This window comes from Vulpes lagopus, chromosome 12, assembly GCF_018345385.1.
Source record: "Vulpes lagopus strain Blue_001 chromosome 12, ASM1834538v1, whole genome shotgun sequence".
Classification (NCBI taxonomy): Eukaryota; Metazoa; Chordata; class Mammalia; order Carnivora; family Canidae; genus Vulpes; species Vulpes lagopus.
The window spans coordinates 78,200,033-78,213,963 of NC_054835.1; the positions used below are offsets into that span (position 1 = coordinate 78,200,033).

General features: G+C 35.9%; 1 protein-coding gene across 7 annotated transcripts in view; it reads right to left on the reverse strand.

Annotated features, from left to right (window-relative positions):
- Positions 1 to 13,931, reverse strand: part of EPHA5 (EPH receptor A5) — a 345,616-nt gene that overhangs the window by 19,140 nt on the left and 312,545 nt on the right. For all 7 annotated transcript variants that reach the window (XM_041726499.1, XM_041726497.1, XM_041726495.1 and 4 more), the window contains 3 exons: positions 10,917 to 10,978; positions 9,266 to 9,475; positions 6,332 to 6,481 (listed from right to left, as the gene is read on the reverse strand). In XM_041726499.1, coding sequence (XP_041582433.1) covers positions 6,332 to 6,481; positions 9,266 to 9,475; positions 10,917 to 10,978 — 422 coding nt within the window. The remainder of the gene's footprint in view (positions 1 to 6,331; positions 6,482 to 9,265; positions 9,476 to 10,916; positions 10,979 to 13,931) is intronic.

Consider the following 13,931-nt stretch of genomic DNA (forward strand, 5'->3'; position numbering starts at 1 on the left):
AGTTTGTTTTTGCTTCCCAAAGAGCCTCAGTCAGCATTACAAACTTAACAATGCTTGATCCACACTGAATCCCATGCAGCACTCAATGAGGGCATCCACTTCTAGGGAAGAATATGTCAGAGTATCACATACTCAGTGAGGTACTGGCAGATGTTTAACAACTGGCTCTCCTTGAGGGGTGGGGTGAGCAACATATTTGTATCATTTTTTTGTTTATGTGGTATAAATACTCCCTCCATGTCAAGTGCAAACTGTCAGCATGATCTCATTCTGAAAATCTGCTAGCTGGTATGGGCTGGTTCCAGCAACCACTACACATGATTCACAAGGCATGTAAGCTGCTTTCACACAATTAGAGTAGGGAAAAATAACCTGTGGAACCCAGGTGATATACTTGGGGCTTCTTGTTACTCTTTTGTAACAACTGTGGCCTGTAAATGCTAACTCCCAAGAACAAAAGATGGATTCAGGCTACCAGTTCAGCCACCATGACCTGTCAAATTGATAAATGAGGAGAATCCAGAATGGATAGTGGAGGAAGCAGAGGCAAAGGACTAGGTGAGGTCCTGAGATCAACTGAAACCATAGGGACTATAGTTAATTCATAAGCTGCCTCTTAAAAAAAAATAAATAAGCTGCCTCTTCTGAGTTTCCCCTCAGGAAGAAAAGCCCACAGAACCATGAAGCAGATACTCCCTGAACCCATGTGGGGAAGTAGGTCTGTGCTGCAAATGTGTGGGGTATAGCAATCATGAAAATTTGTCTCCTCAGATCTTTACCCGCTGGGTGGTAGTTGACCAACAACCCTTAACCCTAAACCTCCTAAAGCTATCATCACATTTACACCAACGCTAGGGTCTGCATGGGTTATTTTCAGTCAGTTATTGAGCATGGCATTGATAATAAGATGAGCTTATTTCTAGGTTATTCCTATGACTGCAACATTATCACAGTCTGACATCTCTCCCAGCTATCCTTCATCCCTTTTCCTTACAAGAGTTGCTTCTTCATCCTACTAATGTATATCAAATTCATTCTTTGCACAGGCTTTTTGGAGGACCTAGACTAGCCCAGGCATTATATCATAGGTACTGCAGTACAAACTGTATATATATATTATCTGCATTCATTGTTACCATATATTTGTAAGATAGGAATTACCATACATGTTTTATAGATGAAATACTTGAGACTCCAGAAGGTTAAGTTATTGCCTTTGTTTACAGCTAAGAAATTGCAATGGTAAGATTCACATTGAAGTCTCTCTGGCAAGTGAACCTGCGGTCTTCCTATCCTGGTGCTGAGTCACACCATGGGAATTAGAAGTAAATATGTCCCAAGAAAATAATTTGGGAGAGTTATGGATTTTACTCCATGGAATTAGATTTTTGTGTTCTGATGAATTAAGCTCTATATAGGTGTGAGTGCCTATGTTGTTAGGTATTTACTTGAAATCTTACATATGAGTCATTTTGTTATTGTGAGATATGATGCTCTTCAGAAGTGACTAGAGTTTAAGAATATATTCCTGGAAATACTTTCAGATACCAGAGAAATAGTTCCAGATCTACAAATTTTTTGTAGGATTTGTTTTGTTTCCAATATTTATTCAGTCTTTTGAGTATGTTTTTTTCTTAGTATATCAATCTTAGATCAGTAGTGTTCCAGTGATTAAAGAGATCTTAAAAATCAAGTCCATTCCCTTTGTAATCACTGCAACTGACCAAGAGTTATAGATTCCAAAATGACTGGCTTTCAGTTCAAGATGTTTGTGTTGTTATTGTTGTTAAATAGCAAGGTACAGGATTTTTGAAATTAAATACTGATATTTTTTGTGTCACTTTTTCCAAAGGGATATGTATTAACACAAGTCTACCAGTTACTAAAATAATTACTTTCCTCTAGGGGCAGGCAGCATTATCCTTAGAAGACTAATATTATCTTCAAAGATCAATATGTGTTTGTCAAATACACTCATTTTAGATACTACTATACTGAGGCTCGTAAGTCAAATAATTTGTTCACTGTCAATCCTTCGTAATTTTCCGTATTTATCTGAAAACTAAATTCTTCATACTCCAGTTAATTATAACATTTTGTGTGATGTCGTAAAATATCCTTTTATCATGAACTATTCCAACAACTAAAGATATATGTGTCTTTGTATGTATATATGCATATATACATGTACATATCTTTGTATGTATATATCTTTGTACATATCTTTGTATGTTTAAATACTATATATCTATATATATATTGTCCCATCAGAAACTACACAAAGAACAGAAAGAAGATGAGAGGTACACCCACAAAGTAGGTTGACATCATTTTGGGGTCAAAAATCCTTGCTGCCTTAGAGTAAGATCTAGGCCAACAGAAATAGTAATATAAAACTGTCAAAAAAAAAAAAAAAGGAACAAAAGTAATTCTAACATGAGAAGATTGAGAAAGATAAATGAGTTTTTACAAACATTTTGTAATCTATGTGCTTAATATATTCTATGCATTCATACATTTCCCACTAAATACAAGAGAAAGACACTGTCACTAGATATAAACATGCAATGCAATTAATTATTTTTTTATTTTGGTTTTGATTTTAAGTTCAGAAAAATGTTGACATTCAAAATGTTTGCTATCAAATAAAGAAGCTTCTACTGACTTCAGGATATTATCTTAACTTCCTAGGTTTGAATCGAAGTTCATGGTCTGGTATTAAAATATCTTAGTCATTCGAACTTATTTTTATTATGTGTTGTTATGTTTCTTCTTTGTGATGACAGAGGCAATCCTAAATCAAAAGAAACCACCTGCAGCATTCTGTCCCCTTGACATAGTGGAAAGTATCCTCTGAGAGACTTAGAATATTCTGCATGCCTTGGTAATGTCATATTTTCCTGTTGCAAAGCCCTTTTAGAATCATATAGTATTTGCAATGTAGAGATTGTGGGATATATCATTAAAAACACCAAATCAGTACTTCCATTTTGCTCTCTGAGAATTTGTTTCAAAGAAATATTCAGTGGTCATGACTTTCAAATACAGTAGATCCATCATGTTTCTTGAATACACATTGGGATAGCAGTTGAGGATATCATACTTAGTACTATACATAGAAACTAAATCCTACTAATGATTGTGAACTTTGCTGAGAAAATATATAGCTTTTATTGTACACTTTATTAAAATCAGACATGTTAGAAAAATATGCAATTGTATAGTCATTTGCTGTTAATCCTATTTAGATTCTTGGGAAACCCAGCCAAAGCTGGGTTATTAATTTTTATTGTTATAATTTAATTATATTAATTTTTATTCTTATAATTTCCTGAGAATATTATATCAGCACTTCCTTTTATTTTTCTTAGTAGTTTGAAATAAGTTATCTGATAGACTGTTAAGAATCACAAATGGCTGAAATTAAAAAAAAAAATGTCTCCCAAATCCTTCATACCTTCTTGTATCTATGTCCTTCTTCATGTAACTTCATGTAACTTTAATAGTGGGCAGTGTGATTGGGCCAATCCCTGATTATGGGATTGGCTAATGTGATTTTAGCAGATATGTTACCAAATGAGGTGCAAATTGGGATCATTCTGGCCCTTCAGTCACTTGACAGAGAGTTCACACCAGGCTAGTCTGCAAGTCTCCAGAAGAGGATGAAAGCCACATGGATTAGAGTCAAGGTGTGCCAGTATAGACCAGCCAATCCCAGAAACAGAAGCACATCCCGTCAAGATCAACAGAAACACTTACAGTGCGTTCACCCAGCATCATGTTTTCTTGTAGTCTATAATTTTCTTTATGACAGATGCGACTATATCAGATATAATTGCCAATAATGTAGATGACAATGCTGTAGATGACAATGTCATACACATAGCTGGGAAGGACTAATAATTCTGAGTGACAGAATGAGAATTCAAAAAATCTTAAGTTTGAGAAGAGGTCAACTAGACAAATAGAGGACAAAGGTTTTCCTTGAGTGAAAGAACTAGCCCTGCTGATATACTGGAATAAAATACTTTCACAAAAATTAAAGGGAGAGAATGGCATTAAAATCAGCCTTGAGCAAAGTTAGAAGCCAAACTGTGAAGAGCACTGTTGTTCAAGTTAGTATTTGGCATTTATCTGGGGAACTGTAAGTAGCAAATAACTGTGGTCTTTGTTTAGACTATAAAAACCAGAGTAATCATTATGTATTGATAAATATATATTATTTTATAATATTCAGATGGCTGATCTAGGATCACTGGTTGAAAACAAAAGGGAAGAAGTAGACATTGATTCAGTCAGAGACAGCATGGTAGTCTGGTACACAAATTTTAGAGAATCATGTTAAAATTTCTGGTGTTACTTTTATTATTTTTTTGTGAGCTTAAGAAAGTCATTTAATCTCTCGAAGCTCAGTTTCTTAACTGCAAAACAGGAAAAATAATAGCGTCTTCCGATGAGTTATTCCGTGATACCTTTTTTTAACCATAGCCCTTGGCCTAAAATCACAAACCTGAGGAGAACAGACACTATGTTCTCCAAAATTTAGAGAAATATAAGTCAGTACTCCCTCCCAAAGCCAAATGAGTGGGACACAGAGAAAACCAATTGTAGCAATTTTAAGTAACTACAAAAAGAGGAGGTTGGCTGCCTTGCTGTAGGCTTATTGAAAGGTGGGAATGCATTAAGCCCAATTTACTATTGCTATCAGAGAAGAATGCCATGAAATAACTCTTGGAAAAACTGAAGTGTGACCCTGGTTTCTCACCCAGAGAAATTTGAAGAAGGCAGGCTGTCTGGAGCAGTCTGCAATAATGGTCCAAAAGAAGGAACAACGGTAAAGCATCCCACTAGAATGGGTTTCCGTCAGGTGAAGTGCACATGTGTATGGTACCGTGAGAGATCGTGAAGTGGGGGTAGGCAGTGAGTGAGAGGAACTCAGAGAATTCTGTTGGAGTGCATCCTCATCCTCTAGCGACCTGCAAGGAGAAGCCTTCCCCAGGGGTCCGTGTAAGACCTCTGACACGTACCTCACTAGACAACTGAGGTTTGAGTATGAGCCTGGCAGGAAGGATCAGTAAACTCACAGAAAAACAATCTTGCCCTTTCTTTTCTACATATCCACCCATCAAGGACAGCCCTGAAAAATCTAGATACAAACTTTGACGAAGGAGGAAGAGGAACAAACACATGACCATTCTTCCTTCCCAGTCTAGGTGCTGAGGATCACGCTGACCCTGTAATTGTGGAAAACACTTTGAAATGGATATGGCATTGACTTTGATTTAGACTGGACTTGAATTTTTATATCTGAAATTGAATCTTAATTACTGGCATGGGACTGTTTCAACAAAATGCAGTTGAAGAACTATAGTATTTGTCTAATAACCCCTGAAGGCATAGGAGTAGGAGATTTTACAGAGCATGGATAAGAAATAATTGGAGGAAAAAATAAATGTTTTAAATCAGTATGCTGTTGAGTTCGGACTGCTCCATATACTGGTTTTAGAAGGAAGTAATGAGGTAGTTGATAAAGCACTTAAGACAGTATGTGGCACATAGTTAGGGCTCAATAAATGTTAGCTGTCTTCATAGTTGTTGGTACTTTGAAGGGAAAATATCAAATTTCAATGTGATCCAAAATGGGAAGGACTGTACTGAATAGTAACAATGAAAAAATTACAAAAGCAAAGACCAAAGAGCCATGTGTCAGGCATCACATAATAAACATCTGAACTTGAATAGAAGATTCTTTCATAGCTCTTTTAATTTCAGGATCCTACTATTCTAAGCATGCATTATTTTTCTATATAAAAAAAAAATCTGTGTTTTTCCCCAAATTAATAGACAATCCAACTCTTCTTACATGTTTTTTTTTAAAGATAAAGAAACACAGATTATTATTTTCTATCCCCTCAGAGCATCCACTATTAAATCAATATCATTCATCCTTTTGGTTTGGAGTATTAGCTGCCTTTATCAAATGCAAATCATAAAACCTTGGCTGTCAGTATTCATTCTCTGATGGCTCGTTCTTCATCTTTGAAAATGGTACTGACATAAAATGAGTGAACCGTCACTATAATACAGCTAAAACTGTCTGGCAAGGGACTGAGCTTTTATGTAATAGTGACTTCCTATCCTTTGTACTAACTTATTTTGAGTTTCTGCATAAAGGCTATTTCAACAACAACAAAACAGATCAGAGGGTAAGCAAAGTATTTCATTTTTTTTAAAGCAACTGTCATTGTGAGAAATGAAACATTTTCTGTCTCCTGACTCAGAGAACAAAGCATTTCATCCCAAACTGGAGGGAGAGTAGTTCCATACTTACGTCTTGATTGGTCATCTCCCAATAGGGACGCTCCCCATAAGACACAACCTCCCACATCACTATTCCATAGCTCCAGACATCACTGGCAGAGGTAAACTTTCGGAAAGCTATAGCTTCTGGAGCAGTCCATCTGATTGGAATTTTGCCTCCCTAAAATGGAAAAAGAATAAAAGAATTCCCACATCCTTCAAATGAAACTCAGGATATTGCTTTCTTAGTGGAAAGATCTAGAAAGAGATGTAGCATTTTTAAGTGAATCTGTTTGACAGCCTGCAGTCTCTTTTCACATATCTCAGCCCGTAAGCACTTGTAGACTGACTACTAATTGGCTGTCCGGAAGGTTTCTGGTTTAAATTCTGTTTGACTACTGGAACACATACAGGACCCACATCTCAATTACAGTATCATGATGGCAGCTCTGAGAGGGGAAAGCAAGCAGTCAAGCAAATCAATAAGGTATACTTTCATGACTTTCTAACGGAGAGTAAAGGACTCAAATTCCCAGGGTGTTTTTTTTTTTTTCCTTTAACATAGGAATTATAAATGGTAAGTCTTGATTGCTGAATGCAACCCTGAGAGGTTTAACAGTTAATAAGACAAGCGTGAAAGTCAGATATAGTTATATTTCCTCTGTCATTGTGCAATTTCTTTTAGTCTTGATTTTTCTTATTTTCTGCCAACCTATTTTTGTATTTGTTCTGTTATAGGCTGTTTTTAATTTCACCTAAGAGACAGGTATCTCATTCAATTTAACTGAATTAAAAATTATGGAAATATTAGATTGTGAGGGGAAAACTTGACATTACCAAGATTTGGAGACTTTTACACGGTAAAAAAGAAATACTTTGTATCCTATAGGCAAACCCAGGAAACCAAACATTTCATCCACAAGCAAAACTATATTAAAAGGGGAAGGGCATAGGTTTTGAATATTTTCTTGTATAAAAGATGAAGAGCAACCTTTGCCATCCCATTTTGCAGAGAAGAAATAATTTAATTCATACACTACCAAAAGTGGAAGTTACGTTGCTCTTTATGAATCAAAGTTTCAGGACATGAGGAAATAAGAGTTTGAGGTAATGTTTGAAATTGTTCTGTGAGCTCAGGTTAATTTGGACTACTCAAACTGTGTTTAAATTATCTGCTTCTTACATATATGGTAACGCCACTTTAAGAAGACTTTCCTTATACATACTTTTGTTAATTAAATATTCATGGGTAGATGGGTAAAATCACATCATTAGACATGGCCATATGTCATTGTGATATTCTATTACATATTATCACTATTCCTCTTAAAAATATACTTTGTGGAGCCTAGAATTTTTCTCCTGGTCCTCTGACCATCATATTTGATGTCACAATTATCTGAAGTTCCCTTATCTTCTTATCTCTTAGTATATGGATTCTCCACAAATTGCTATCATGGCTCATCTCAGAGGAGTAAGCCTTAAGGGTCTTGGGAACTCTGCCTCCCCTTCCACCCTTTTCTCCCCACCCCAGCACGCTACATTGACACAGACCTTGACAAATCTATCTTATGCATTTAACTAAGACATCAACCAATCATACTGGGAATGGATTTTTCTATAAACTCCCTCTTGCTTAGGCTAAGTTTATTAAGTGTAACCCTAATCCCAAGAGAATGCTTAACTGAGGCTTCATTTAAGGCAAATAATGACAATGATAATTAGGTCTAGAAGAAGAAGGATATCCCATCAATTAACTGATTGATTTATTAAGCTAACCATTAGAAGACTTTGTTTGCTTAGATAAGTTACTCTTGATTTTCAGTATAGTACAGTCCCTTAACATGCATGAATCACAAAGCAATACTGAAAAAACAAAACAAAACAAAACAAAACAAAGCCTTATAATCTATGAAAAGAGTTTATTGTTAGACTATGAGTGGAAGCCATTTAAAAAATTGAATTAAAGAAACAAATGTGCAATACATATATCTTAAGAATGTGAGATGCCAGAAGTGTTCTTCTGTATTGAAACAAAAGTTAATTGAATCTTATAGTGAAAAATATATGATGATAAATATTCCTAGCTTCACAGGGAGTTGGAACATTAAGGATATCTAACTTCATGTTTTCTTGACATTGAAAAGATTTATAATTAACCAAATACAGTTTCTCATAAGGGATTCAAACTCAAAAGGTGCAATACATAGACTGTTCAGAAAATTCTGTTGTACCAAATACCCACAGATGTCCATAGAAAAAAATCGTCAGATACATACTATATCGATTCAGGAAGCAATTACTTTGCTGGAAGAGGACGTTGATTTATGCTAATTATGACAACATGAGTTAGTGACCAATTTTCCATAGATGTGGGCCTAACAGTTAATATAGCATGTCAGGGAAGTAATTAGGCATTAAAATACCTCCAGTAAATCAAAACTTTTTGAAGGAATAGTTCTTTTATTCCCTACCATGTGAATCCTTAAATGGTAGGATTAGATATTTCTGTATTTGTTTTAAAAAATGAAGACACTATAGTACAGAGACTTTAAGCTACCCAATAATGTTATACACACTTATTTGTCCATATGTATATAATATTTATTGCTTTTAATGTAGGAGATTCTCTCTTTAACTTTCTCTTTTACCTTTAAAACTGTTTAATTTTTATAATGTTGTATTCACTCTGAACTCAAAGTTTTTGTTTCCTGCATCTGTAGGAAGAAAACTGAATTATTATGCCCCATAGAGTGACACTTTGTTTATTTGAGTTTAAAAGGGAAATTTGCAGATATCTAACAAGTAGAATTATCTGGACTTTTTAACTCCCCCTCCCACCAGCCCTTTCTCTCTCTGTCTTCCTATGTGAGAGGAATGTCCTCTTTGCTATTTCCTTTAAAAATCGTTAAAAATTAAATGTCTCTAGTCTAGTGTTTCAGAAATGCATTCTGTTAGATCTTACCCTCGTGGTGTAGGCTGCCTCAGGATCATCTTCCAGCACCCTGGAAAGTCCAAAGTCAGACACTTTGCACACAAGGTTACTGTTGATTAAGATGTTTCTGGCAGCAAGGTCTCTATGCACGTAGCCCATGTCGGAAAGGTACTTCATTCCTGCAGCGATGCCTCTCAGCATGCCAACGAGCTGAATCACGGTGAATTGCCCATCGTTTTTCTATTAAAATGATGTCGAAATATTAATCCAGCAACAACAATCACTGGGGGCAGATTAGAAAGGATCTGCCTTCAAACCCCAAATGAATACTCTCACCAAATTCATATGCAATTTCTAACTGAAGGAGGATGGAAGGAGTTATGAAATAAATCATTAACTTTGTACCCTGGATCAGTCCTCTGCTTTGGTCAAAGCCTCTCAAGGCTTTGAAAGCCCTTGTCAAAAATCGAAGTTAGTTGCCCTTTTCTGCATTGCAATTCATTTATTCTCAGTCGTTGGGGGCAGTATTTCATCATTCCGACCTAGTACCTGCCTTAGACAAACACTGTAACTTTTTTGGGGTGCTTTAAGATAAGCTAGCTGGAAAGGCACGTTGGGGTGAGCCCGAAGTGGCCGGAGATGGAGATCATTCAGGCACACATGAGCACACGTGGGAGGGACGTGCCAGGGCCATGACCAGGACAACATTGGTGACTCTTGGCAGCTTGCTGTCTTTGTCAAGGGCACCGGACTTAGGTGCAGCCACACAGCGTAAGGCCCAACAGATGATTATTTTGCAATAAAGGGATGATACAGCCGTGAGAGACTAGAGAACTTGAAAACATGCATAAGAAATCCGGTAACAGAATCTGGGGGAGGCTGGAGATTAGAAGGAAAGGACGCCTTGTCAGTAGACAGCTGGCATCAGTGCACAGGGCCCTGGGGTAACCGTCAGGTTGATCGCTGTGCCATCACCTCCCCTAATCAATGGTAGGAGTCACTATAGGAAATGTGGAAAAGTGACAGCCTATAAGGTTCAACTGGGCCTGCAAATATGTTACACCGTTGGCACAAGCTATTTGATAACATAATGAGTTTCCAACAAGTAAAATTTGGACGCTTGCACATAAAAAAGAATCTTTTCCTGCAACACAGAAGGTCTGACAGCATTAGTGATGTTGTCTGTCACCATATGACCATTGCACTTGCACAAGTCGTGGCTGGCTCTCAGATGGGTTATAAGCCCATTTAACTTCTTCATCAACACAGATGATTTGCATGGACTTTTTAGACATCTTTTCCTTCCTCTGCCTGATATTAGACACTCTGAGAAAGTTAGGTACTTGCAAAAAATGCTTCTCTTTTTTTTCCCCTTTCCTCTATCCTTCCTTTCCACCTCCCCTTCCTTTCTCTTGTCTTTCTTTCAATTTCTGTTTATTTTTTTGGGGGGGAAGGAAATTAACATTCACTTAAATAAAACTGTAGGGACATATGATTTTGGATTTAAGCTTCTAGAAAGTACAATTTACATCCAAAGTTTATTTTTTGAAGTATGACTATTCCGACTCCAGATATTTCTATTGATTTATAAGTTCTGCTCAAAAGTGGCCCAATTTCAGCTTGAAAGTCATAGTCAACATACAAGCAACACTTTGAATAATTAAATTTGTTTCAGACCTACCTTTAAAAATGTATCTAAAGAGCCATTTTCCATGTACTCGGTCACTATCATCACTGGTTTGCCTGAAAAGAAAACAGTGGTATGAACTGCAACTTTTTGATTTTGCATTCTTATCCAGAAAAACTTTACTAGAAGGTGTTATTTTTGTTCATACTGTATATAATTCTTTTGAAAAGTGTCCACTTTGACAAGCAAGTAAATTCATGACATGATGGTATCTTAGTGTAATGTGAGGGGGCAGTGAGAAGAAACTTATCAAAAGATTAATAACAGATTGACCTTTAAGATATAACAATACATAATTTTCAACACTAAAATCAATTTATGTAAAAATGAGTTTAAAGATACATTTTATTTTAATAGAGCTAATGGTATAATGTGCCAAATAATATCCAGCAAAGAATTGTGAATGTATTTATCTTTTCCACAATTCTGAATAAAAACTATTATCCCATCTAACTGCACTGCTTGTGATCCCTTGAATATATGTTGTATTTTCCTAACTTTATTTCTCTATTCTTGTAACTCCTTTCCTCATTCCTACCTCACTCTCCCTTCTCTGTCACACACTTACAATCTCTGTCAATCCAGTGTTTTTCATTCTTCGACTTTGTTCTAATTTCTCTTGCTATCTGGAAACTTCTCTTGCAATCATTGTTTCCTCCCTCTCTCATGTCTGATGCAGGGGTGCAAGGTAGAGATTAGCTGGACAGACTGTGGAGTCACACTGTGTGGCTTTGAATCCCAGATCAATCACTTATTATGATGCAATCTTGTGCAAATCAATCATTACCTCTGTGCCTTGATTTTCCCATCTGTAAAAGATGGGTGTTAATGGCACCTAACTCGTAGAGTTGTGGTGAGCATCCAGCAAGACATAAGGATCTGCAAGTCACTTAGAATAGTGCCTATCACTTAGAATTTGCTGGTTAACCTTTTTGCTGGATATAAGTTGTCTATGAGAATAGATCGTATTTTATCCCCTATAAAATTGAGGCACTTTGTATACAATATATCTGTGATACACGGTGAAAAATACAAGACCAAAAATCCTTCTTTATATGAGAAAATATCTAAAACATGAGTGTTAGTTTTATCACTTCACATTAATCTCACGATATTTTAAAGCATGCCCCTTTCCTATTTAATATGGCATGCTACATAAAGTTTGGATTAGTTTAAAGTATTTTGAGGTAAGTAAAAAGAGACCTTATGTCAAAAAATGCTATCTTACATGTCTATTAATTAACTTATTTTATTAGGAGGGGAAACAATGCTTGTACAATCAGGAAATGCATTATAATGAATGTAGTGGCATTCTCCAGAAAGACATCTCTATTTTACTTAAGAAATCATTAATTCAAGTCATAGAATTAGAACATGCATATTTATTCATACAACACTATTTAGAAGTACAATTAAAGCTACAGAAAGCTAGACAATTACATATAAAAAAGAAATAACTAGGAATAAAAAGGATTTTTTCATTTCAAGATCAAGATCACTTAAAACGTATTATTTGGAATAATAAGGTGGGACTGTCTTACTTAGACAACTATATCTTTTTAAAATACTTCAGAAGCAATATTCTTTTAATGAAATGCTATGAGTATATTGCAAAGCCAGATACATTTCTCTCTTCCTGTTTAATGTTTATAAAAGTAATTTAAAATGTTTGTCTGAAATAATTCACTTGGCATATATTTGTAGATGCCTATCTTAGGTGAAACGCAACATATGCAGAGAAGGAGCACTGGATGTGAAGGTATCATTTGATCTAAACTTTGAAGACTGCAGGGGTCACTGATGTAATAAAAGGTGACAGATATTCCAGGAAGAAGAGGCAGCATGTGCCAAGCTGTCTAGTCATGAAAGAACCCATCAAGTTCAAATATGGCTAGAGCTCTGGATTTTCACTTTCTCGATGCAAAAGTGATGGGAGATGAGCTGGGAAAGACTTTATTTTAAAACTGACTGGGCCTACAATAGTAAAAAATAAAAATAAATACGGTTCATAATGTATTTGTAAATGTCTGTCACAACACAACAGAAGCAAAGATTATAAATAGTCTTTTTTTTCTTTAATATAATTTTAATCAAGGCTCATGAGTAGAGAAAGGCTTCTAATTTGACTTTAATTATATTGCCACACCTGTTTTAATTCAGACAGATTTAAAAAGAGACTAAATTCTGTTTTGGACCCTCGTGGTCCCATTCTCACATCAAAGGGCCCATTACAGACTTTCATTAATGCTGAAGCCCCTTTCTTTCTAAAGTCCACAACTAATATGCCACCCCAAGGGTGAAAGCCAAAATATTCGACACCTGCGTTGGCATGGGTACATATGTGTCAGAAGTTCCACCAGCTATAATGCTGGAGTATCCAGAATATCTTGCTGTACCAGACATCATCACCCCTTCATTTGGCTGGTTTCGGGAATTCAGATGTAACCAGGGATGAAACTGAGTAGTCATACAAAGGGGACATATAAGTAATCCTGGCACCAGCTTTTTATCAAACACTAACAAAGTATTCTAATAAATTTAGAGATAATAGAGCCAAAGGGTATGTTCCAGCTAAACTTCAGCCCTGATCCAATTAGAAGGAGGCCTACATTTTCTGGAATCAGCCTGGGTAGCTCTTTTATTCTGACTCTGACTCTCACTTACAGAAATCCACTGAGGGAATTGTCATAGTATAATTGGAATTGGAAGAACTGATTTCCAACAGATATTCAGAGAAAATAGTCTTAGATTTCCCTCATTGGCACCTCTCAGCTCATAATATATGAGTAGGTATCTTGTCTATCAAACTGATACTCTGATCTTAGTCCATAATTATCAATTTGACCCCACTCCTTTATGATTGTAGGATCTCCCTGATAGTTCTACTTATGAAATTTTCAGTTTTCTTCTACTTTTTTTTTGTAGAATTTCTTCATTTTATCTACCCTTTAATTTTTAGACTCTTACTTTTCTTTTACCATTATGGGTCAGTGGTAAATATTTAGTATT